Here is a 25452-nt window from a genome sequence, read left to right as displayed (position 1 = left end):
TTTGGAGGGGAAGAGCGGGGTTGGGGGGGGGTTTGGGGGGTGTAGAGAGCAATTTAGGTGAGGGGGTGGGGAGGGTGAAGGGTAATTTAGGATTTTTTAATTTTTTAGGGGTGTCCTTAGCAAATGGGGGGGGTGTAGAGAGTATTTAATTTTTTTTTAATTTTTGGGGGGTGTCCTGAGCAATCGGGGGGGGGGGGGGGGGGGTGTATATAGAACTACCCCCATACCGGGTTGCTCTGTCCACGTATTTCCAAATATGCCCCCCGCTCCAACATATAAGTACTTCCGTATCCCTTCGCTTAGCGGCCAGAGTTTCCCCCTTTCTATGTTCGTCGTTTCCAAACCCTCGAAAGCTCTCTTCCAAAGATCGCCAAACCGAAAACCTAGCCCTAAATAATTCCGAAGAGGCGACCGAATACGTTTTCCCCCCTCAAATCTTGGAGCGGAATCCGTCGCGGCGCCCGATCTGCGTCCCTGGAGTCTCCGCAGGTTTCCCCTCTTCCTTGTCGGCGAGATAGGGTTTCAAGAATCTGGGAAATCTAGGGATTGCTGGCATGAGGTTGGATGGATGAAGGATGCCGGAGCTCCGTAGTGGAGTGCGGAGGGGCCGAGCGCAGGCGAATCCGATAGTCCAGGCCGAGAGGCCTACCGCCGCGAGGAGGAGGAGGGCGGCGAGGAACAAGGCGCCGCTGGTGGACGCGAACCCGGTGAACCCGTCCGCTGAGCCAAGGGAGCATATCAGGATTCTGGAGGGCGGGGACGACGTCGGAGGTTTGGTTGGGGAGGAGATTAAGGAAGAGGTCGGTGAGAGGAAGATGGATGACTGTGATAGCGGGGCGAAGAGCCCCGACAAGCTCCCCGGTGGGGAGGACGAGGGAAGCACGGCGCCTCTTCCAGAAAAGGTTGATCCTTTTTTCCCTTTTTCTTGTGGTTATTTGTAGTAAATTTTGGTATTATTTGTGTTTAGAGTTGTAAATATGGCCTGCGAGGGAAGAACCAGTGGAATTTTGCTAGGTTTTCTGTATTTGTTCTTGGTTTGTTCTCTGAATACAGGATTTCTGATTTTATATTTTGTTCTTTTATAACTTTTTTTATGAAAGGTTGTGTCTTTTATCCGTGTGAAAGGAGTCGGTGGAATTTTGCAAAGATTCCTGTGAATGTTCTTCGGTTGTTCTTTGAATATAGGATTTGTTATTTCTTATTCTGTTTTTCTATTCCTTTTATGATGAAAGATTGTGCCTTTGTATTTGTATATGCGCTAATGATTTTTTCTTGACTCGGTTTTAAAAGATCCATTAACTTGAGCCTAGCTTCCGTCATGGTGAGTTTATGTGATTTCCTTCGTGGTATTTGCATCTTGGTTTTCTTCAACGCCCTTTCGTCTTTTTTGGTCATGATTCTCTAATCGCCCTTCCATGTTGAATTTGTCAGTTGTTCAATATGTGCTTCTCTTGCTGTTAGGACCACTTTTAAGTTTTTTTTTTCCTTCGTGTTATTCTCATCTAGGTTTTGCTTTTCATTCATCTCAAAGTTCAAGTGTTTTTTTTTGGAAAGAAATTCAAGTGTCTTTGGATGTGCCTGCACACCCTCTTATTTGCTTAGGACCTGCCAATCAATCATATTATGCCTTTAATGAAATTCTCAAATTTAATTTGTCAGGCTATTAATTACAATATCTGTAGGAACCCTTATTACTAGAATATTTCTAAAGGTTTTTTAAAATGTAAAAAAATAATTCTTGTTTATTTGAGTCATGTCCATTTGGAGAGCCAAGAATTTAGTAATTGTATATCATGCTTGTGCCTTGATGCTTGTACTAATCAAAGGCCAATATAGAATACATATCATACTGCATTGTGTCAACACTTAGAAAGCAAATTGCCGGGAAGGGTATGGGATTGTGCAGCATTATCATAAGATTTGCTGCTTGCTTGTCAAGATATGTAAGGAAAACCTCTTCTTTTTGCTTACAGTCCAACTCTTGCTTGCTTTATTGTGAGGATTGAACATGTTTAAACTCTGAAAACATGTTTCCTTAATCAAATTCAACTTTCTAAGACATTTTTACATGTGAATTTTTTTTGATTGATATACGTTTTACTTGTATGTAGAATGCTTTCTTAAACTAACCAGCTAACCATGATGATTGCATCATTTGGCATCAAACAAAAGAAACAAAAAGGAAAAAGAATAATATGAAACCTGCACATATGAATTAATCAACTTTAGATGTCTTTAATTGTGCTTATCTGCAACTGGACTATGTTTTAACCAATAATAGCTTGGTTTATAGCATACTGCTCAATGCAGTACAATGCAAATCAGTAGATGGTGATGCATTCCGATATGCGCCTATACATATTCATGTTCCATGTATTCTGTTGGCAGCAGTTCAATATAGTGCATCTCATAAAGTGAAATTTGATTTAGATCAGCATCAAATTAGTCAAAAAAAACACAACCAAATTTGCAGTTTTTGATTCCTGCTTGATATTTTGGTAGGCAGAATAGGCAAATTTTGTGTAAGGCTTCTGTATATTTAACCTTTCCATAAATCATTGCCACTCCATTTATAGTAATAATGACTCAAAAGGCTCTCTCTCGTAAATATGAGACTCACAACCACTTGGTGCTTCTTTTGAAGGCAGTTGACCTGCTTGATTTGGTACTTCTGAAACAGAGAGGCAGAAAAGCAGAAAGTTTTTAATTCTAGTTGCATCAGATGTTTCCATATTTTTCACTATCATATATTTCTGCAATATTTTCTTTGAATCTTTCACCCTGATTATCGTGTTCTTTGGAACAGGTCCAGATTGGGAATTCACCTGTGTATAAAATTGAGAGGAAACTGGGGAAAGGAGGATTTGGTCAAGTGTATGTTGGTCGCCGTATTTCAGCTACTAATGCAAATGATAGGATTACTGGTTCCAGTGCTGTGGAGGTGCACTACTTTCTTTATCATGACTCTATGGTATTGTCATATGTAATAGTTTCTTGCGGTTAATGGATATGTCTTGTTTTCATGCCAGGTGGCATTAAAGTTTGAGCATAGAAGCAGTAAGGGATGCAACTATGGGCCCCCTTATGAATGGCAAGTTTACAAGTGAGTGTTGTTGCTATCTTATTTTGTGAATGATCTTTGAAGTTCTCATGGTAGTGCTTTGATGAAGCTTCCTGACATAAGTGATTGTCAATATTCACAGCACTCTTGGTGGCATTCATGGTGTGCCACGTGTCCATTACAAGGGTCGCCAAGGAGACTATTATGTCATGGTACATTCATAAATACATAATTGCTTTTCTTTTTAGCTTATATATTTGTTTTGAGTTCTTAGCATAATCGCATAATGAAAACTTTGCAGATTATGGATATGTTGGGCCCAAGTCTATGGGATGTTTGGAATAATAACTCGCACACGTGAGTGTTGAATTGAATTCCTGTCAATAAGATATTTTGTTACAAAATATTTTGTAGCTTGACCTCCTTTTTCTTTCCGATGTTTGCAGAATGTCCATTGAAATGGTTGCGTGTATTGCTATTGAGGCAATTTCCATACTGGAGAAGATGCATTCCAAAGGGTTAAAATTTATTCTATGGGCTCTTATTAATTTAATTGTGCATTTTTTTGTTTTTCTTGTGTTACACTATGGTTATTGTATTTTTTTGAAAGATGTTGGCGTATGGTCACAATTGCCGTTAATGACAGGTATGTGCATGGGGATGTGAAGCCTGAAAACTTCTTACTTGGACCTCCTGGGACTCCTGAAGAGAAAAAACTGTTTCTTGTTGATCTTGGCTTAGGTAATTTATTGACCTTACATCAAGATGTAGAACTCTAAAGTGCCTCAACATTTTATGTAGAGTATTATATATTTCTGGGGACTATTATCTGCATAGATGTCATTAGTTTGTGAATTTTTAAATGACAGCCACTAGATGGAAGGACCATTCTACAGGTATGCATGTTGAGTACGACCAACGTCCAGATGTTTTCAGGTGAATCCATAAACTTCGTGTCTGATTTCTATGTTGGTCTTATATATATATATACACACACACAGACACACACACACACACACATATACACACACACACATATATATACACACACACACACATATATATATATATCACACACACACACACACACACACACACATATATAGAAAAAGAGTCAGTTACGCAGGTTAGGTTTGACCCTTATTCTCTGAACTCGGGCTCATTATCTCAATTGGATATTGTAGGGGAACAGTTCGCTATGCTAGTGTTCATGCTCACCTAGGAAGAACAGCAAGCAGGAGAGATGATTTAGAATCCCTTGCTTATACACTAATATTTCTTCTCCGTGGCCGTCTACCATGGCAAGGATACCAGGTATAGCCACCTCAAATTCTACACAGGAGTCATCCAAACTTGTTTCGTTTTGCTCATCTGATGCTACTTGCATTCTTCGACTTGTAGGGAGAGAACAAAGGTTTCCTTGTCTCCAAAAAGAAGATGGCTACATCTCCAGAGGCTTTATGTTGCTTTTGTCCACAACCCTTCAGACAGTTTGTTGAGTATGTCGTCAACTTAAAGTTTGATGAGGAACCTAATTATGCAAAGTGCATTTCTCTCTTTGATGGCATAGTAGGTCCAAATCCAGATATCAGGCCAATTAACACTGATGGTGCTCAAAAGGTATATTAATGTCCTCTAGTTTTTTCTTTTAACTTTAAAAGGTAACGTTTCAAAAAAAGAAAGTTTTGATCCAACTCAACATAGTGCACATCTAATCTTCAGTTAAATGCCATAAAGCTTATATATCAGGTTGGGCAAAAGAGAGGTCGGCTGATGTTGGAAGAAGAGGATGATGAGCAGCCAAAGAAGAAGGTTAGAATGGGGATGCCTGCAACCCAATGGATTAGTGTTTATAATGCTCGGCGACCCATGAAGCAGAGGTTCTTGCTTTGTATGATGCATAGTGCTTTTGTTAGATCGCTAAATAAGAAGAGTGACTCATTCTCTTCCGAATTTCCAGGTATCACTACAATGTTGCAGATGGGAGGCTTGCACAACATATTGAGAAAGGAAATGAAGATGGTTTATTTATCAGTTGTGTTGCATCTTGTACAAATCTTTGGGCCTTGATAATGGATGCAGGCACAGGTTTTACTGCTCAAGTGTACGAACTGTCACCAAATTTTCTTCACAAAGTGAGTACCCTTGGCTGCATTTTAACCTGAGCAGTCTAAGTAAAGTTCTTGAAGCTTAACAAATTGAAGCTTATCGCTATCTTATATTAAAGTCCATATACTATTGCTTGTAGTATGGGCGCTTTCACATATTTATGTTTATGAATTACTTCCAAGAAACTTTTTTTTTTTTTGTTAAAGGAATGGATAATGGAGCAATGGGAGAAGAACTATTACATTAGCGCATTGGCAGGAGCAAATAATGGTAGCTCCTTGGTAGTAATGTCTAAAGGCAAGTCTCCCTTATTTCATTTCCTTTTGGAGTTTGGATTTTTTTCAGTGGTCATGTTAATGGTCAATTTCTGATGGTTAATCCAGGTACACAGTATGCACAACAGTCATACAAAGTGAGTGATTCATTTCCTTTCAAGTGGATAAACAAAAAATGGAGAGAGGGTTTCTATGTCACTGCCATGGCAACTGCTGGGAGTAGATGGGCAGTTGTCATGTCCCGTAATGCTGGCTTTTCAGATCAGGTTCTTTTTTCTCCTTTTCTTGTCGTTTTCCTTCTTTTTAAGAGAAAAAAAGGGGGGGGGGGGGGGGGGGGGGGGGGGTTAATTTAGTTGGTCTAAGTGCTACTTTTCATTCTGTTAGATTTTATGTGTGGTAGGATTCCAAAGATATTGCACTGATTTTGCAATGACTTTTGTCCAGGTTGTTGAACTTGACTTCTTATACCCTAGCGAAGGTATTCACCGGAGATGGGATAATGGCTACCGTATAACTGCAACTGCTGCAACATGGGACCAGGCTGCATTTGTACTAAGTGTGCCTAGGAGGAGGCCTGCAGATGAAACACAAGAGACACTTAGAACTTCTGCTTTTCCTAGTCAGCATGTCAAGGTGTGTAAATCATATACTTTTATGTTAAATAACTCTGTCTTGTCCTTGGTAAATATTACGTCTATTAATTTTGATGAATAAACTCATTGGCTGCTTGCAGGATAAGTGGGCAAAAAATCTTTATATTGCATCGGTTTGTTATGGCCGCACTGTTTCCTAAGGTTCCCTGTTCTCTCTTGGGATGACAAAGGCTTAATCCACTTATGTTGCAACCCCCCATCCTGTTGAGTTGGACACCACGAGCTTAAACTTTTGGAAAGGCAACTGCCCTATATTTTGATGTGCAAACTTAAATGTTACCATCTCTGCTGTCAGCTAAAGCTAACAAATGGTGCAGTCTCACTGTCAAGTTTTGAAGATGCCCTCACTTGTGCTATCAAAATTAGATTGGATGGTGGGCATCCTCTATTATTGTTAAGTTTGTATAGTGAATAAACATTTACTCGTTTGGTTACAACTCTGTTATATATTATTAGGAAGCAATGTTACTTTCATATGACCAAGCACTTGACCCATGGCATTGGCAATCTTTTCTCTTGTTTTGGGACTTCTATCTAATTTTTGGCTAACTCAAGTATTGGGAAAATTCCAAAAGTGGTGATTTTTTGCCTCCCATATTTTAAGAATTGATGTTTACATCTTAATTTGCTCAGTATTTGTAATGGTGTCTTTTTGTATGGGCCTGTAAATATACTCAGAATATAACAAAGTTGACAATTATGAGACAACTTCAGGTAAGAATCAACATGTCATCTTTTTCATGGTGACAGCTCTCATGAATCACTTACATCTACACAATTGTTATGACAATGTCTTGCTGTCTATGCACTTTTTATCTTATCATCTGTAAAATTCTTGTGAAAAAGATGTTTCTGCACGGATTTTCAAATTTCTGCCTTACCACCACAATTCAATAGCTGTTCGATTAATTTTTTGTCCTCCACTTATGATCAAAGGTTAACTAACATGTATCAGGGTCTGATTTTACTTATGCGTTGACATTTCCTTGTAGATGTTTATCTTTGATCTGGAAAATGTGCTACCATCTTTGATCTGGAAAATGTACTACCATCTTTGATCTGGAAAATGTCCTCTAGACTGATGTATCTGCCCTTCAAATGTAAATTTAACAGGATATCGTTCCTGTTTTGTTGTATCTTTCTTTTCTGGATTTTATTTTATGCTAAACTACTCAGTTTTAGATGTTTATAGATTCTCAGCAGGTTCAAGTGATTCTTTTTGTACGGATACTGCAGTCTTAATTGTTAAGTTCCTAGTGGAAAAGCTGTGGATATGGTGAACAAAGTGATTCTTTTTGTATGGATATTTCAATCTTAATTATTAAGTTCTAGTGGAAAAGCTGTTTGAATATGGTGAACAGTGGCATTTGTCAGTTTCTAGATTCACTCTCGTAAAGGTAGATTTGAAAGTGGTGGAGGAAGCACTAAAAGAGTGAGTTGCACATTGTGGTGGTCATCTATTATATCTCTTTTATATAACTAAAATGGAGGCTCGGCTTTTGTTAAGTTCTCCATTCATCAAAATTTTTTTTCTTAATGAGTTTATAAATACCTTCCCTCTTGATAAAATAGAATTTTTATTTTTGATAAATGAATCTCTTGTAGCACATTATTTTGGTGTTATAATAGTTGGTTTTGATGTCAATAACAACCATTTTTTTCATATGCATAATTTTTTATCTATTTTTTTTTAAGCTCAAATTTTTGGATCATTTTTTTTCCTGAAAGAAAATGTATAGTTTGAGAAATAATATTTTTATGCTGTATTGCAATTGAAGAAATGTTGAAAAAAGAAAGGTGGGGATGTAAAAAATCCGGAATGCAATGCATATTGTGATGGTATGCTTTGAAGTTTGGCTACATTGCCAAGGAGGATGTTTAACTAGTAACTAAAAATTTGAATCAATAAGATTCCACAAAATTGTTTATTTAGCTGACAAAAATTCCTTGAGAATGAACTCTGATGGAAGTTCAAGTATTATGGCGTCTAAATGCTGGTTAGTAATGACTGTTCTTGGAGGGGGGAAAAGCAAGTGGCATCTGTTGAACATTTAAAGTTTGCAGAGTTAGATGGCAAATTATATGGTGTAATTTTATAGCACTGGATTAGTAATGTTTGTATCCATGGTTGCTACCCAGGAGCATAATTGTGAACTTTTTGTGTAGCAGCATATTTCTTTTCGCTAGTGTACGCATATATTATATTATAATATTAGTTCATCTTGTGGCATCCAAGTTTGACTGTGTTTTTACTTACAGGATCCTACAATCTGCCAATGGAGAAGCATATTGCTTTAACTGTTTCAGTGTACGTACTTAACATTTAATCAGCTATTTTTTGTTTGCCATCTTGTAGCAGTTAATAGTGCTAGAAGCTTTATTATTTGATGTCTTTAGTGCTGATAAATGAATAATCAACATTTGATTAGTGAACATTCTTAGACTTGATATGAACATGCTATTCTGCCTACCTGTTTTCATATCTGCTATTAATTGAAACCTTGCCTTAGCACTTCAATCAGATATAAATTTTTGCTGGATGTATTCTTTTCTAATCAGTTGGTTTTGTATTCATGTATATAGTAACAGGAGGGAGCTGCTCGGAAGTTTCCAGCAGTATGGGTAGATTTGATTTTATATGCTAATAAGCAGTCTATTTTTTTTTTATTAGTATAGTTGTCCATTTTCTTAAAGAAATCTTGAGGTGATGTCATGATGAAAGCTGCATATAAAAAAAAACCAGTTGTTCAGTGAATCATCATTTGATTTACAATAGCTCGCACAATATAGATGGAATAAGCTTGGCTGGTCAAGGTTAATGTAATTATGTGGAAACTGAATCTAGCTGTTTGTCAGAGTGAAGTAACATGGCTGATTCATCAAACTTACATTTTTTGTTGCAATGTGAGAGTTCAATTTTCATCATGAAATTGGTTTTCTTTGTTTTTTTTGCAATCTGATTGTAAAACTTGCCATCAACTCGAAAGTTGTCGTCTTGTACGTGACATCTGCACCGACACTAATTCGAATATATTTCTGGACTTCTGAGGACTGACATCCTTTGTGAACTGCAGGCTTTTGTTAATCGGGTTCTGTTGGTTTCTCCACTAGCTGCAAATCACAAGAACAAGAATTCCCGTCGCATGGCTTGCTTGAAGGTTGTGTTTGACATTTTTCTTGAAGCATCGGGCGAGCAATTATGGTTGAATCACATGGCTTGCTTGAAGGTAATGCTTGTAACAGAGTCTCCTGTTTTGCAATGTTCAGGCTGCGAGAGCTTGGAAATGATAGCCAAGATGGGGAGTCAAACCTGGTGCATTGAATCCAACATGACGAACGAACTAGTAAAATGTCTATAGAAGATTCTTGCGGAGATGCTGAGATTGTAACTTCACACTGTAAGTTGCATCTTACGAGGACTGCTGGTCCATTTTTCCTGTTGCAAGGGATGATCACACGGCCATCTGCTGTAGAATGGCACCCTAATGGCCTGTGGGACAAGGTGCCATGTTGTTATGTCACAGAAGGATATCAACAGTTTATGGTCCAAGTAGGCAAATTAATTGCTTTTTAGATCAACCAGTAGTGCATGTGTAGTTTTCGTGCGAACATCATAATTTTGTAACAATCTTTTCATTTTTTCAGCGTTGCGCATCTGAAGCCCGTGGTTCTCAATCCGCAGGACTTGAGGAACGGACGTGTAATTTCCTGTGGGGATACGATAATTTTGTGACAACCTTTCGTGATGCAGCGTTGCGCATCCAAGGTTAGAGGCAGTCAGTCGCAGGTCAGCGACCGAGGAACAGAAATGATTCCAGGACCCGTTGGATTGCTTTCTTTTGGTCCTTGGTAATGTGGGATCTATGGGGTTTGGGTTACGTCTCCCTTCCTTCTCTCCCTCTGCTTGACCCTTTTCGCCCCTCCGTTTGTTACTAATGCTGACTCCCACCTCACCCTTAGCCGTGTCTCCTCCCTCAGGACCCTCACCCCTCCCGCCGCCGCGGCCGCTGCCTCTCCTCGGTCCTGGGAGAGGTATGGAGGTCGAGCCGAGCATGGAATGGACGTTAGAGAGGGGCAGAGCTTCCTCTCTCTCCCCGTCAGCGAGAGGGATCCAGACGGGAAAAGTAGTCAAATATTAACGGACCTCCGTCTGCTATGTCGCCATGTCAAAGTATGTGAGAGGATTTGCTCAAAAGATGAGAACACGGTCTCTGCAAATTACCTTCTACAGTTGGCTTTGGCACAAAGTGAGCTGGTCTATCATTATGCCATCCACAATTTATCGGTTGATCCTTAGTAAGGCGGTTCCATATGTTCAAAAACAAGCTGCCTGGTGACCTGGTAAATCCAAAACTTCCATTAAGGATCGTAAGTTTGCTGTTGTAGCAGGATCCCTACGTTTGAGCAAACCAAGATATGTTACATCCTGTGTTTAGCTGATTCCCTCGACGTTGACACGTTGTAACCGACCTCACACTCTGTTTTCGAGGTTTTCCTTGATTTTCGGTTTGGATGAAAAATGAAGTGTTGGCGAAATTGGGCTGTACCTTAGCTTTTGTTAGGATATATTTGAAGATTACTTTAAAGATTACATTTCTGGATAGGTTAATATTGAATTATGTGTAAATGGAAATCACAAACATTTAGGGCCTGTTTGGGATTTATATGTTTGATCCGTCAGGATCAGGTCGGGAACAGAGCACCAGAGAGGGAGGTAGCAAGAGAAAATACAAGCAGATCAAAGGGGTTGAAAGCTCGATCCCTATGAGATTTTTTTTAATATATATATATATATATATATATATATATATATATATATATATATATATATATATATATTGAGATCCTTTTTTAATACGATAGAGATCAGCACCACAAACCCTTGCCCTCTTCCTCTTTGCACCTTCTGGCTCTCTCTCTTCTTCGGTACTCTCTTCCCCACCCGATACAAGGCCCCTTATACTACTTGGTGTTCAGTAGGCCTGTCACTTGGCCGGGAGCTGGTATATAACCTGGATCGAGAACCAATTGTATAATAAGATATCTAGAGCCCGATACATTGTCTTGATTAACATACGCACCTTATCTATACATAAATACAGAAGACTTTGTTATATACTTGGATCCTCATCATACATCATCGAGGGCATTGAATATGAATCAAACTTTTTATCCCAATCTTCTTTTGTTTTCTGTGGGGGCCTGTTTGGATGATTCTGTTAGAAATTCTATTAAATTCATAGATTGGGCCAATACAACCAACAAGATCGTAGGATTACAGGCTAAGCTAGGTCTGTATTCACAAGTAGCCAAGAATAGCTTTAGAGTTGGTTGGTCCAAATCCAATAATAAAAAAAAAAAGGTTCACTCCAAAACTATTTTTAGGTGCTTATGAATATAAACCTTGCTTAGCCTACAATTTTTCGCTTTTGCTGCTGGTACTAGTCCAATCCATGAACCCAATAAAATTTTCAGCCCAATTACCCAAATATTTTTGCTTAGCCTACAATTTTTTGCTTTTGCTGATGGCTCTCAATTAGTTTCATATTGTCAAACCAAATCGAGCTCAACCAAAACATTTGAATTATTTACTGTCTGCCCACCAGTGAGAGCGGTCTAGGGATGCAGTCCCTCTTGGAGAGGCGTGAGGCGTTCATTGCCCGGCACGCGGTTCGGTTCATGTTAAAGCCACATGAATTCTGAAGTCAGATGATGGCAGCTAGATACGATTGAGGGGGTTCAGAGGTGACACGAAGGAGTTGTCGAGTCTCCTTCATGTGGCGCGAGATCAGGAGATACCTGTCGACAGCGTCGGCGAATATCAGGTGGTTGATAGGCGATGGGCAGAGTGTTGATGTGACCAGTGATCTGTAGGTGGACACCCTTCTCTTGAGGTGCTGGCCGACCATGGTTGATACAGAGGCAGCGGAGGAGCTGCGGGTGTGCGATCTCTTAGCACCAGGAGGGACAGAGTAGGACGGGGCCAGACTTCAACAGCTGTTCGGGGTACACCTAGTTGAGATGATCTATTCTATTCCGGTAGAAGGATGTGCGGGGCCAGATGTCAGGGTGTGGGGTACCTTGTATCAAGCCAGTATTAGACTGGATGATCTTTCCTACGTTATCCAGCAGGAGTATGAGTCAGGGCCGGACTGTACGTGGATCTGGAGGTCCAAGTTCCACACGAGGGTAGCCCTCTTCTTATGGAAGGTAATTTGGGATCGCCTTTCGACGAGAGCAGTGCTGAGCAGACATGGCTTGGGGCTCCCCGCAGAGTGTGGGACATGTGGAGCTGAGGAATTGGTGGACCATGTGCTTTTCCAATGTACATGGGCGAGGTCGACATGGCAGTGGTTAGAGATCCCGCAGGAGGCTTGGAGTGCGAGGACACAGTTTCTACATGTGATGAGACAATGGCTGGACAGTTCGCGGACTTGTCAGGAGTCTATCATATCGACTTGCACGGCACATCAGATCTAGCTGGCAAGGAACGCTCGCATCTTCGGTGAGCGTAGGGTGTCACCGAGGTTTGTTGCGGAGTTTGCTCGGGCACAGGCCACGGAGATCAGGCCCACCCACCCTTCAGATAGACCTTTGTTAGCTTGGAAAATCTGGGGTTCCTCCTCTGCTTCGGCAGCTCCTCAGATGATGTTTTTCACCTGGGAGCCCACATCCCCGAACTTCCTCAAGGTCAACTTCGATGGGTCGGTGCTGAATAGTGGTACGCAGGGCGGTGCAGGCTTTGTGATACGGGACCCGCATTCCAGGGTGGTGGCGGCAAGCGGCTGCCAGCTATTTGACACGACGATTCTAGAAGCAGAGTTGCGAGCAGCCTGGGCGGCCCTTTGACATGCGCAGGTGGTACTGCAGGCCCGACCGATCATTTTGGAGGGCGACTCGACCACTGTCATTGGATGAATTCAGAGGAGGTCGAGGGGTGAGAGCACAGACCACCCTCTGATCCGAGATATAGGGATGATGATAAGAGATGGGGGGCCTTCGGGCCAAGCATGTATTCAGAGAAGCCAACAGGGCGGCTGACTGGGTGGCTACCTATGCGGCCTACCATTCAGGGTATACCCTTTGTTCCGGAGAGGGGGAGTCGCCATTGGCACTCCGCGAGCTGTTGTATTTTGACTTTATTGGATGTATTCATACACATGCTGTATGAAGCACCTGTTTTAAGCAAGAAAAAAAAGACCTTGCCATTAGAAAGTTGTTCAAGTCAAATTACCAATCCAATTAGTTTTCCTATATCTTGTTTGAATCCATTGTAAGCTGAATTTTTTATAAACTTGAATTAGGTCAAGATACATATATTGAATCGACTCAATTGTTAATCTAACATGGTTGGCTTGGCTCATGTTGGAGTGCAATTTGCAATGCCTTGAATCGAATTTTCTTATATGGATAGTCCGACATACTTACGCACGTGACATGATGAAGAAATGGTAATATTTCAATGGGTCAAGCCTAATTGCAGACCTATTTGTGGGCTATATTGATTTATTCGTGCTAATTTTATTTTTATTAAACTAATTTTTTTCATATGAACTTTCTCCAATGAAGCTAGATAATAGTTATATTTCAACTAACCAACTCATATGCACACTCATAACTTTGGTACCCGATTGGAACCCAGACCTGATCCGCACCCTACCTGAACCCAATACAAATCAGGTACAACATGGGTCCAATCATACCTGAACCCAACCCGTAGACTTGACTCATACTTGGATCAGTATCCCAGTTGATACTTCACCATAAAGAGTTCTGACAAAAGCCTAGTCGTTGAACCTCCGATGCGTGAGCGGTCCAGGATTAATGAAACCTGGACCAAAACCAACCTAAGAGCACTCTGTGCTGATAGATTATTTATTAGATAGAAATGGGATCATTTGTATTTGTCCGTTTAATGATTTCAAGAAATCTCAGATAAGTAATGCACGAAAGAGGGGAAACAAAAAGAAGAGAGGTAGCCATTAATCCAACAGGCCCCACACAATTAAATATTTTTCACCTCACTGCTTATTAAAAAAAAAATTGAAGGTTACCAGCAACCTCCACTCATATGAACAGGCTGGTCAGGTTTACCACTTTAGCTGTAACTACCGGCATCAAAGAATGAAATAGGTGATTGTTGAGTTTCATAATATCTAGGAACATTGTCATCAATTAAGCTGCAACCCAACGAAAGAAAAAAAGTATTAAAATATGATCATCTGTCACCAAGCCAAAATGCAATCCCTTGCAGTCTTGGGTGTCATGATGGCCCATATCTGATATAGGAAGATCAGCGGACGAGAAATGTTTGCCTCACCAGTAACTAATATCTAAGCAAAACCTTGGGATCAATTTGTCGGCCTCCGGCAGAGGCTTCTTAAATTAACTTTTTCCTGGCATTGGCATGGACAATCAGATAGTAATGAATATGATCTTACTAGATCCCCGGGTCCTGTCAACTAATAACTACTGAAACATCCTTGTTCAGATAATAGTTACCTCAGTTTGATCATGATCATATCGGATCTGGAAGAGACACCTGCAGCCCCTTATATCATGCATTTTCCTTTGGATTTCCATGACATGTGCATCATAGTATGCAGCTTGTTCAGTTGTTTCCTGAAGTGGGAGTTCGGGAAGAAATAAATTACTGGTGACGATGTAAAAGAAGGGATTATATTTGTTCTTAAAAGACATACCCGAAAACAGAGGACGAGGCCCCCCACTGCAACCTTTAGACATTCAGAAGACTCAAGAGGAATTGAGCGCTCTCGGACTGCTTTCTTGACGTTCACCCATTCATCCTCCTCAGCACCAAATCCTTGATATCTCACACGAACTTCCTAGAATACCATGAAAATTCATTAAGATAGATTACAAACATACCAATGAGCATATGACTATCAGATTGCAGCATTAAGGATGAGTTAGAAGCAAGAATTTTTAACAATATTTGGCAATTTTTCTGTAACACTATAACAACTTTTCTCTAGAAGCTCCCCACATGTATAACATAAAACAAGAAATGACAGTTTAGGAATATGACTGCAAGGAACAAAGATATATCGGAGAACCAAACATTATGGATTAGCACTAGGCCGACAAAATTGGGTTATATGTGATATCTGCTAATAATGTTTTAATTATACATGCATCAAGCCATATACTTCGTTTTTAAGCACATTATTTACAAGACGCGAGAAGCACATTGTTGCAACAATACAAGAAGTTGGGTTAAAATAGAACTTTTATTATATCACATCAGTAAACAAGTAGTCCAATGACAAATCTAGCCCGGATTTTCTAGAGCATGCCTTGATACTAACGGGGAAAGAATTACTTGAGATGAAATATTTTGTGCAAGATACAATTTATGTCACATGAATGATTGCTTTGGAGGCATCTTGCATGGTCAGCATTTATCAAAGCAAATATCATGATCCAAAGAAGGTAGGTTTCTTCCCGTTCTAGCACAAGAATCAGAATGATGGTTCTTAGCACGTGCTGCAAGTGTAATTCACATGTGGAGATTCAACATGACAAGTAAACCAAAGTGAAATCATTTAGGATATTATGTCTTCGACAAACTATTAGGTCTCAGAGTTAAGATTTATACAGAAAAAATACATAAATTAATTGGATTGGTGCTCCTTACGAGTTCACCAGAGCTAAGAACTCTTTGCGCGACGAAAGTAACAACATCATACCTGCAGTAGCAGAAAAAGATTAATAAAAGATATTCAAAAAAGTCAAGCAATAAATTAACAGTTAGGTTCTGTATTTATCTGTTTTGTGGGTCAAGAATTGTTTGCCAGAACACCAGCGTTATGGGTTGCATACAGTTGTGTTGTCCATCTACATACTTAGAAGAGTTATTTCATATATGATGTGTAATATAAGAGGGGCTATGGCCTACCTTATTAGTCAACTTATTGCATTACTTGTTTATTGATCTCAATATATAGGACATCGGTGCTTAATCAGTCTATCAAGTCGAAGGATGTCTAATGAACAAGTATTACCATTAAGATGTTAAGACCGCTGGCCTTATTAATATCTGATGATTATCAAGCATCACATTATTAAGACTGTTTTGGCAATGCTTGACAAGAGCAGATTCAAACCAACTTTTTCATTTGTATTAGCCTTAATCATATTGGAATTTTCTAGGATCTAATGCACAATTACACGATCAAGCAGTTTATATGAATTATTGCACAATTGATTATCATGCTTCATTTACTTTCTCATAATGTCTCATTGAGGTGCTTTGGGAGTTCGTTGAGCAAATGAAAGAAAAGAAGATACAAACTCAATAAAATGGGGGGGAAAGAAGGAAACAAAGATTTTCTTTAGGAAAACAAAGTTATTAAAGATGAGCAGAAAAGTAGATAAGCTACAGGTTGATCTAATCCACTTGCATCTTTTTTTTTATACTCCCCTCAAAACCACCACCTAAAGTGGAAGAAATAATTATAAGCCTTTCCTCTCCTTTTTTTAAAATTTTTAAAAAGTTCCTCTCTACCAGCTTTCTTTTCTCTTCTATCAACAACCAAATGAAATATGAGCCTCTCATGTCTTCTCTGTCAGAAATAGGTATATTCTTAGTAGCCAGAATCCTCTGCCTAAGGTAACACACCTGCTTCGGAATATTCCAAGAATCTTGTGCATGCACCCGCTTCCTAAGCACTACCTTACTAAAAGTGCTTTTAAAGTATTTCCCTGCTGCACCCACTCCCACTCTTCCTCTTATAGCAACTACGGCCCCCTTTTTTATGATACCTTGTCTTTGTGACTTTCTGCATCCTGCGTTCCTTAGGGCATGATCTAGATTATCATCACTTTTCTTTGGGCCCCTTCATCATAAATCCCCCTAACCCCTCTAGTTCTTCAACTACAAGTCCTTCAGTTCATTGAAGTCTCTCCGACTTGCCTCACCCTCTCATGTCAGTCATACATAATCTAAGCATGGCACATTTACTTCTCTTCTGTGCCTTCTCATCTTGTCTTTCCCTCCAAACAGTTGTCAATTGTTTTGGCCAACCCCCATCTGCTGTTGCTTTGTCCATGTCTACTCCTAATTTTGTCCCCAAGATTTGTCTATTGCTATTCCCTCTGAATAATCCCCTCTTTCAGCTAGTCCTTATCAGATGAGAATAATGATACTGCCCATTATGTTGCATAATAATGCACATGGTCCTCATTATATGCTTAGAATTTCTTGAAATATGTAAATATTGTTGCACTGTTTAAACTTTAAACTTTAGCCTAAAAACTCTCTCTCTATTCCTATTGGACCTTATAAGGAACTGGCTATAAGGATTAAACAAACAACACATAAGCATCTTCATATGAATCTAAATATTTATAATTTTCCCAATGATCCACTTGCAAGGGCATAGGGATTTTGCTGCCCCCCCCCCCCAACCATCCAAGAAAAAACAAAAAGAGAAAAATCTAGCTCTGCCCCTGGCATTAGTAGCCCATGGAAAGATAGTCAGGTCGACAGTCTGACTTTTGCACATGAAGTCTAAGTTAGTCAAAACCAGGTTGAAACCCAAATGTACATTAAAATGCTGAAGAGAATGCTAATATTACAATTTTACTAGCCAGTTCAATTATAATAAGCATTAGAGCTTACCATATTCGAAGGAAAGAGATCAACATGCTTTGGATGAAATATTATGTAGTCAAGAGTGAAACTTAACAAACTTATAGTAGATAGTTAGAGAAAAAATAAATTAAAGGAGGTGAGGCTCTGTGTCTGCCCCTCCTCAAGTTAAGAGAGAGAGGAATTTTTTCTTGAGAGACAAATCCTGCTTGCGGTCTACAGATGAATGCAAATCTGCATATATGGAGTTGGAGCACAAGGAAAGCCTTATAAAGTGAGTACCATGCTCCATCTATTGATGATCTAGCTTCAAACTCCAACTCCGTTTCATCAGAAACATTCTCTCCTGTAGCTGAACAAAAATCCAAAATAAAAAAGATTGTTTCAATTCTGATATGTCATGAACAAAATATACAACATTAACTGGGCAGTACTTATAAGACCTATATAATATCAGAAAACTGCTGGCTTAGAAGGTTAAACAATTTGCATTGTCTATGACACTAAAACTATTACTAACATTATCTGGGATTGGGTGGATCCCGATCCAGCATGCAGGCAAATTTATCACAACTGAGCATATCAAGTATTTATATCTATATCAGTGAATTGGTTTGAGGCACCTAATGAAGCAGATGCCTCCAAGATCAGCATGGCTCTTGAGGATGAGCATCAAATTCAAGAAGAGACTGGTAAGAATATTGTTTGGAATGTGTCTGATCATTTAAATTAGCATTCTAAGTATTTGGTAAAAGATTGTGGAAAAACAATACCTATTAAATAGTGAAACAAGTTAGTTGACATTAAAAGCCATAAGTCAATGGACATATATTTGTCTTAGGCATGGAAAGTTGAAGCAAAGTCAGGCTGAGAACCTTCCAGTCATGTACTTTTGTTGGTTGCATCGACATCTTGAGATCCTAATGGTATAAGTCTATGATGATTTTTGACATTTCAATATGATATGATAGGGAGGTGGTAATCACGATACCCAGAACGGAATATGGTCAAGCATTAGCATTGTAACATTCATGTAGTGAGGCATCATATTCAAATAACAATCTATAGATAGTTTGAATTTTTCAATGCAGCTATGTTCGTTTACATATTCCTTTATTTATCAAAGCATAACCCTCATATTTGACTGCATCGTCGGCAGTACGACAGACAAAGTAGCATTTCATTATGGAAACACAGTTGTTTTTGCATCACTTTCACTTTTCCTATTTCTGTAATTAGATAACAAAAAATTTGTGTTGACTTTTTTCTATTCCAAAAATTAAACATGCTCATCGTGTTTGGCTATTATTTATTTTTCTTAAACAAAATCAAAAACCAATCCTTCTTTCAACCATTGGCAAGCCTCTGCAAGACCCACCACCTTCTCAGCCACCTCCTTAGCCCTCCTCGAGTAGTGGACCTTGACATTGACATTGGAGAGCAGAGCCATGAGAGGGGAGGGGATTCTAGGGTTTTGGAAGAAGGGGATTGGAGTTTAAGGGTGCCAGAGAGGAGGGGAAGGTGGAGGGTTAAGTGGAGGGCGGGGAGGTGGTAGCGGTGGCGGCTGTGGGCAATAGTGATGGCAACAATAATAAAGATGAGGTTGAGATCCATGCAGTGTAGAGAGAGGTCACCAAAGCGGAGGGGAAGGACAGAGGAGTGAGACTAAAGGGTGGAGATGGTTGGTGGTAGTGGCAGCAGCAACCATGATGATAATAGAGAGGAGAGTAGGGATCCATATGGTGTGGATAATTTGCTTTCACTTTGCAAGAAATCATGATAATAGTTTCTATATATAGAAAATAATAGTACAAAACATACTTTTGTCTCCATGTTCGTGTTCTTATTTATAAAAGCAAAAAATAGGGGGGAAACCATGTTCGTGTTTTTATTTATAAAAACAAAAAATAGGGGGGAAAGCAATGCCAAACATGGCCTAAGCATGGCATTAATTAGGAGGTCAGCATGTTATCATCCAACACAAATCACTTATGTCTTACTTGAGACTTAAATAACAGACGTCGGAAGCTTATATGATGCAGGGCAGATCTAAAATAAGAAACAATGATGTAAAGCACCTTTAGCAAAGTCTGAAGAACTTTCAGGTGCACTGTTTGAAAGGCTTGTGTCTGAGATATTAATAAGTTCTTTCGGAGGACTAGGTGAGAAGGTAACATCATTTGCTTGATGTTTCTTCTTACTCTGGAACCACTTCTGCACCTGATACATGGTTCATAAGCAGACATTAATGTGAAATAGCTCGTGCACTACAAGCACAGTGATTACAGTGTGGGGAAAAACCTGTTTCATCTGTATAGTTCTGCTTCCCGTTCGACCTGAAGCAACACTGAAACAGAATTCCTCGAATAAGAGAAAACATTGTTAACATGAAGCCATAAAAATGATATCTAAAAGAAAACATCTAGAAGTTTCCCCTCCAAGGATAAGTGACTACTACAAATAATTAATGTGCAATAAAACTGTAATCAATAAACAGAACACTTGAAAGAATGCCAAGATAAAGTAGAACTCACTTCAATTCTTCAGTAAGTTTCTGAAGGAAATCCTGCTCTGCATCTTTGTTCTCAAGTAAATCCTCCATCTGCCTGATCTGTTAAAGAGAAGAAAAAAAGTAGTAGGTGTTATCTATTGATGACTGTAAGGTATTAACTTCCAACAAGTGTTCTGAGAACATAGGAGCCCATTTATAATTGAACATACTATGAGATCTATCTTGTCATTTAAGTAAATAAGAAAGCAAATACAATAAGTATTCATTTGTAACTGCGAGAAGGATCAAATTCCTATTATTTATTGGCTCTAGCCAGCTGTAAAAATACAATCTTTAAATAAAATAGGAGAAATATCAGTGCAACAATAAAGGAGTTTTGGGAACAAAAAACACTCAAAAAAAGCATCGCAGCAGTGGCAAACCCTGGGAAAAGTAGTATTTCTTCAAGTTTTCCTTTATGGGCCGCCAATTGCAGAGAAATGACATGTAATAAACAGGCATATGCAGTTTTTTCAACCTCAGGCATTAAAGGAAACTTAATAGTAGGAAGGACTGCAGAAGAGCATATATAACAGGATTTTCCATTGGCAAAAGCAGGTTAGTGCTGCCTACTACATTACGGTGGATTGCCACTTCCAACTGATGCATTTCTGGTCTGCATAGTCCATAAAACTATGATGACATGTCAACAAAGCACGCATTTATATCTTAGGGTGCACGCGAAAAATTAGCAAGAATAGGGGGAGTAAAAACAAGCATCAAAAGGAAAAGAGAAGAATTGTAATATTAATTTTCATGTTGTAGCCTTCTGCAGGTTGCAGAACATAACCAAGAACACAACATTATGGTGGAATTAGCTATAGAAAAAAGAAAGTCCACCAAACAATTTTGCTTGGTTGGATTACCGAACAAACAAACGAAGCCAAATAAAAATTTATAAAAATTTACTCTTTAGTCAGCACCACATAAGTCAATCTTAAAAAAGGAGAAAAATATTTTAATGGATGATGCATTTCCAAACTGGAATTTTTGAACGTATTGAATAACAATATTCTTGCAATACACAGAACAAGACAAAAATCTCATACAGGAACAATTCTATCATCAACAAACATCTGCCGAGTAAAAGAAAGAAGGTCCTCTGTTCCCCTTCTCGATCACCAAACCAAAACCCTCTCCAGGTTCATACATTGATTGAGAACCACATTCCACTATCAAACATCTGATCCATCCAAGATTTCGCAGCTAGCAAGAACACTTTGCGAAGAAACTCCAAAACAAAAACATCATAGCAGCTTCCAATAAAAAACCTAAAGCATACGAATCAAATGCAAATGAAAGAAAGCATCCAAAAAAGAGAAGTCAAGCAGATACCTCAGGAAAAGAGATTGCTCCAAGAGACCGACCAAGATAAGAGATAGACAAAGATATTACCTCGGACCTCGTGAAGCGACTGCTCCGACCACGTTTCCCCATGTGATCGGAGACCGAAGGAGAGGCGAGGAGATTGAGAACGGTCAGGTGGTTCGGAAGGAGGGATTTTTCGGAGCTCTTGAACGCAAAACCTTCGTTCCTTCGACGCGAAGGAAGAGAAAGAGAAGAAAAACAGAGAAGATAAATAGGATGAGGAGAAGGGGGAGAGTAGAAGAGGAGGAGGAGAAGGCGGGCGGATACGGGGCTTAACAGAGAGTTCAGAGGGGAGGGGAGGTCTCAGGAGAGTTGGTTCTCGTGGGGGTGCATTGTTTGCCGCTTCTAGAAGGGGGAGGAAAGAGAGCGCATTCAAAATCGAGTAAAATATTAAAATTTAGAGCGTGTTAGTAACATGCGCCCAATAAAACTAGAAAATAAAAATATCACACTATCCGTAATAGCTTTTCTTCATTGGCCCGAATAGTGCTTCAGAATGGCTAGCTACGTAGACAGCCACCTAATCTGTAGCCTCATTAAATTTTCTAAATATATGCTTAGCTTTGAAAGCCACCTCATCCCTCACCATCATCCAAATGTCTTGAAGTAGAAATACCACCACCCTTTTTGTTGTGTTATCTACAAATTTGATACATACACTGAAATCACTAAAAATAGATGCGCTCAAAAGATGGTTTGAAAAAAATAAATGTCACCTAATATCCAGTCAATTTTATACATAAAAGCCTTGTATGCTTCTTATTTACAAATCAATTTAGTAAAAAAAGTGCCCAACATAATTAAAAAGAGATCATTCTACTAACTCGCTGAAGAATAACCTTGCCAAGAAATGAAGGTGCTAGCAATAAGCCTCAACTCTGCTTTCTTTCTCTGCACCTCACCATTCTTGTCGATCCTGACATCATCAGCAGCACAATTACAAATCTCTCGATATCATTGCCATCCTTTAATAGCTAAGAGGCCCTCGCTTATGCTGCTAGCATAGTCAAGCGCCCCAACACTGCTAAGAATCATGCACTTCCTCCTACTGCCATCCACTCATGGTGTTGATGTTAATGTGAGGATTTGTGCGGGCGTGTGTTTAGTCCCACATCGCTTATTCTCTATGTAGATCTTGGGTACTTATATAGGATCAAGGAACCCAAATAATACCTTCCGGTTAGCCATTTTGGGTGAGGTCTTGGGTTGTTACAAATGGTATCAGAGCAGACCCGGCCCATAACCTACGTGGACTAGGAAACACCGCAATACAGATCCATTGAGGCTAACCACGAGCCGATCGTGATGTTTGTGCTTAGATTTCAATGAATTTGAATCATTAGCCTGACGAGGACGTCAGGGCTTGAACGGGGAGAGTATGTGAGGACCCATACGAGCATGTGTTTAGTCCCATATTGGTTATTTGCTGGGTAGATCTTGGGTACTTATATAGGATTAAAGAACCCAAATAATACCTTCCGGCTAGCCATTTTGGATGAGATTCTAGGTTGTGACAGTTAATGATTACATTACCAACATAGCAGAATTCTTAGACTTGGTAGAGAAACCCCGAATTCATCATCCATGTTCAAGTGGAAGGAGCAAGCGATGGTAGGGATCATGATGACTCTGAAGGTCATCAATACATGGCGAGTTGCAATTTGTTTCAAATGGAAGAGGTACCACAAGTTGATGCGGTGCCTCTCATGTGGAGAACATGACTTGCTTGGAGTTGGGGTGCATGGAAGTTGCCTAGTTAGTGAGACTTCATGAAGTGAATTCGAGCCCCAGCATAGGGAGGACATTATGTAGTGTTGGATAAAGGAAGAAGACAGGTCAAGTGGTTATAAGGGATGATAAGTAGGTCGATGGTGATGGTGGGGAGGTGGTCGGCGATGCTTGTATGGCTAGGGAGAGTTGGGAGAAGGATAGGAGCTAATTAGAAGGAGTTGAGGAAAAGCGAGGCTATTAAAAGCTTCAAGCTTGAGATTGGAGAGGAAAGAAAGAAAGATGAACAGGCTGTCGAGCCTTTTCCTTTTTCTTTTTGTTAATTTAACTCCTAAAACACTCCTTACTTGGTTGGAGTTATATAGCTAGACATCCAAGACAAGTTCAAATGGAAGGACAAAAGGGCTTTGTCATCGAGCTCTAGGTGCACTTCTATGTAGTAGAGAGAGTCTACAATGGAATGGAGATTAAAGGTAACTCCATCCCTAACTTAGAATGATCTCACTTATATATATATTTCAACAAATGGTCGTCCACTAATCTATTAAAGTAAACTTAATTCAATGTGTCCGTTGTAATTTAAGTCGTCCTTTGTTGATCAAATTGTAAATGGTGACAATATGTTTTTATATATAATATCAATAGAATATTGGATGTGATTAACAAAAAAACCTGAAAGGTATTGGTTATTACAACAATTCTATGTAAGAACTTTGTGCATGAGATAGTTTACCACCTACCAGTGTCATACCAACATTGTAGATTGATTCTTCTCCATAAACATATAAAATAGCCATTGAATGGATGGAGTGAAAATAAGATTTGGTGTCCTATAATATGCATGATTAGCATATTGTTGGACGATAATTCTCGAGTACGTACTACTGTTTTAGAGTCGCCTTTGGAGCCAAAGATCTAGCATATGGAATTTTTTACTAGGAAAGTGCATAGGAGTTGGTTACTTCAGGATATAGTTTCTTGTTTTTGTTTTTTTTATCTAGCACCCCCCCCCCCCCCCCAATTTAAAAAAAAAAAAAAGGTTTAGGGGGAACCCCAAGCTGATTGCCAATCCCAGTTTAGCAAACATGCTCATCCACAACTATTATCCTAATTACATGGAACATCAAAATCAACCTTAAAAATTGGACACATAAAAAGAGAAAGGTATAACTACATAAATATTTTGGCTCCAAGTAATGCAAAGGGCTTGCAATTCCTGCATGAGAAAAGGTTCTCATGTCGTGTGGCTCGAGAGAGTTGGTATAACTTAGGAGCATTGGTGCAATGCATGTGGACCGTAGGGAAAGGAGATGCCAAGCCAGCATTTATTAGCTCGAGAATTTTTGTCGTGTGCACTTAAAAGGTTGGCATGCATGTATGGATCTTGTTCAATATAATGAAGTATTAATTGAATGACTATAATATCAGCAATTAATTTATACTTAAAATGCATTTGATAAATATATTTTCAATTAATAGCATGCCTTTTTCTTCTCTCTTTACCTGCGTCAAAGATTATGTGGATGGGTGTATTAATTCGAGGGGGGTGGGGAGATGTATATGAGAGGGAAGGGAGGTATATGTCTGAAATGGCGTTTTATAATGAAGAATCTATGAGTGGAAATGCAAAACTACTAGAGGTGAAGATGCATGAATCTCAACAAGTTACATGCAGAAGGACGTGTCCTTTTCTTTTGGTATAGAGAAATGTACTCTACTTTAAATTAATGAGAAAAAAGAAATAACTATATCAAGAAAATGCAACACCTTCATGCTTATATCTTTACATCAGCCGGTATTTCTATTTGTCTCTGAGTTCTTGCAACTCTAACCAACCTAGCTTGGTATAGAAACTGTAGTCCTATATTTTGGTCTCCATCCGGATGCAGTATTAAGATCTTAATCAGTATCTCTACTATTACGTACAGAGTGAACGGCTTGGATTTGGGTCACGGCTGTTAGACTTGGCTGCATGGAAGCTATTGCCTTTTCTTTTAAGCAAAAATCGATTTAATTTTTATATTTTTTGCGACTTGGAAAATATATTTCACATATCAACGAGAGAATGCAAGCCAATGTTAGTCCAGGTCTTT

The 25452-nt window shown here is 39.3% G+C and overlaps 2 protein-coding genes across 19 annotated transcripts; one reads left to right on the top strand and one right to left on the bottom strand.

Moving 5' to 3' along the window:
• Nucleotides 1-41: 41 nt before the first annotated feature.
• Nucleotides 42-10701, top strand: LOC103717844 (casein kinase 1-like protein HD16). Of its 18 annotated transcripts, none has more exons than XR_015971497.2 (21): nt 299-902; nt 2807-2941; nt 3030-3103; nt 3204-3273; nt 3363-3418; nt 3508-3579; nt 3708-3802; nt 3931-3997; nt 4246-4375; nt 4463-4681; nt 4799-4941; nt 5022-5196; nt 5377-5467; nt 5554-5711; nt 5890-6078; nt 6179-6472; nt 8358-8406; nt 9173-9256; nt 9366-9496; nt 9744-9972; nt 10077-10701. XR_015971497.2 is itself a non-coding variant. In XM_088707619.2 (16 exons), exons 3-16 carry the CDS (start codon nt 3073-3075, stop codon nt 6236-6238), a joined length of 1575 nt encoding a protein of 524 aa, XP_088563745.1. In that variant the 5' UTR covers nt 42-902; nt 2807-2941; nt 3030-3072; the 3' UTR covers nt 6239-6572. The 18 variants fall into 18 exon arrangements, 3 of the variants coding, with proteins under 3 accessions (XP_088563745.1, XP_008804602.2, XP_008804601.2); XR_015971495.2 differs by having other exon boundaries at nt 9366-9648; nt 9744-9947; XR_003387646.4 differs by having other exon boundaries at nt 9366-9648; nt 9744-10701.
• Nucleotides 10702-14126: 3425 nt separating this feature from the next.
• LOC103717861 (protein SAWADEE HOMEODOMAIN HOMOLOG 1-like) lies at nt 14127-21739 on the bottom strand. Its single transcript, XM_088707625.2, has 9 exons — nt 21659-21739; nt 20247-20323; nt 20014-20059; nt 19791-19932; nt 17995-18064; nt 15757-15808; nt 14801-14944; nt 14601-14720; nt 14127-14494 (listed from the first exon to the last, which is right to left on the bottom strand). Exons 1-9 carry the CDS (start codon nt 21698-21700, stop codon nt 14450-14452), a joined length of 738 nt encoding a protein of 245 aa, XP_088563751.1. The 5' UTR covers nt 21701-21739; the 3' UTR covers nt 14127-14449.
• Nucleotides 21740-25452: the final 3713 nt, after the last annotated feature.

This window comes from Phoenix dactylifera, chromosome 1 (assembly GCF_051530095.1).
Source record: "Phoenix dactylifera cultivar Ajwa chromosome 1, Ajwa_hap1_PhDact_Kaust_v1.1, whole genome shotgun sequence".
NCBI classification, from domain to species: domain Eukaryota; kingdom Viridiplantae; phylum Streptophyta; class Magnoliopsida; order Arecales; family Arecaceae; genus Phoenix; species Phoenix dactylifera.
The sequence above is the reverse complement of the archived record's forward strand: the minus strand, read 5'-3'. Positions and strand labels throughout refer to the sequence as shown.

Excerpts from the sequence above, each read along its gene's own strand:
- LOC103717844 (XM_008806379.5), top strand. The coding sequence starts at position 576 with ATGCCGGAGCTCCGTAGTGGAGTGCGGAGGGGCCGAGCGCAGGCGAAT. Across the intron at positions 3,104-3,203 it reads TATGAATGGCAAGTTTACAA|CACTCTTGGTGGCATTCATG; the intron begins GTGAGTGTTGTT and ends CAATATTCACAG. Across the intron at positions 5,712-5,889 it reads ATGCTGGCTTTTCAGATCAG|GTTGTTGAACTTGACTTCTT; the intron begins GTTCTTTTTTCT and ends ACTTTTGTCCAG.
- LOC103717861 (XM_088707625.2), bottom strand. The coding sequence starts at position 21,700 with ATGGGGAAACGTGGTCGGAGCAGTCGCTTCACGAGGTCCGAG. Across the intron at positions 20,324-21,658 it reads GTCGCTTCACGAGGTCCGAG|ATCAGGCAGATGGAGGATTT; the intron begins GTAATATCTTTG and ends TCTCTTTAACAG. Across the intron at positions 19,933-20,013 it reads GAACTATACAGATGAAACAG|GTGCAGAAGTGGTTCCAGAG; the intron begins GTTTTTCCCCAC and ends ACCATGTATCAG.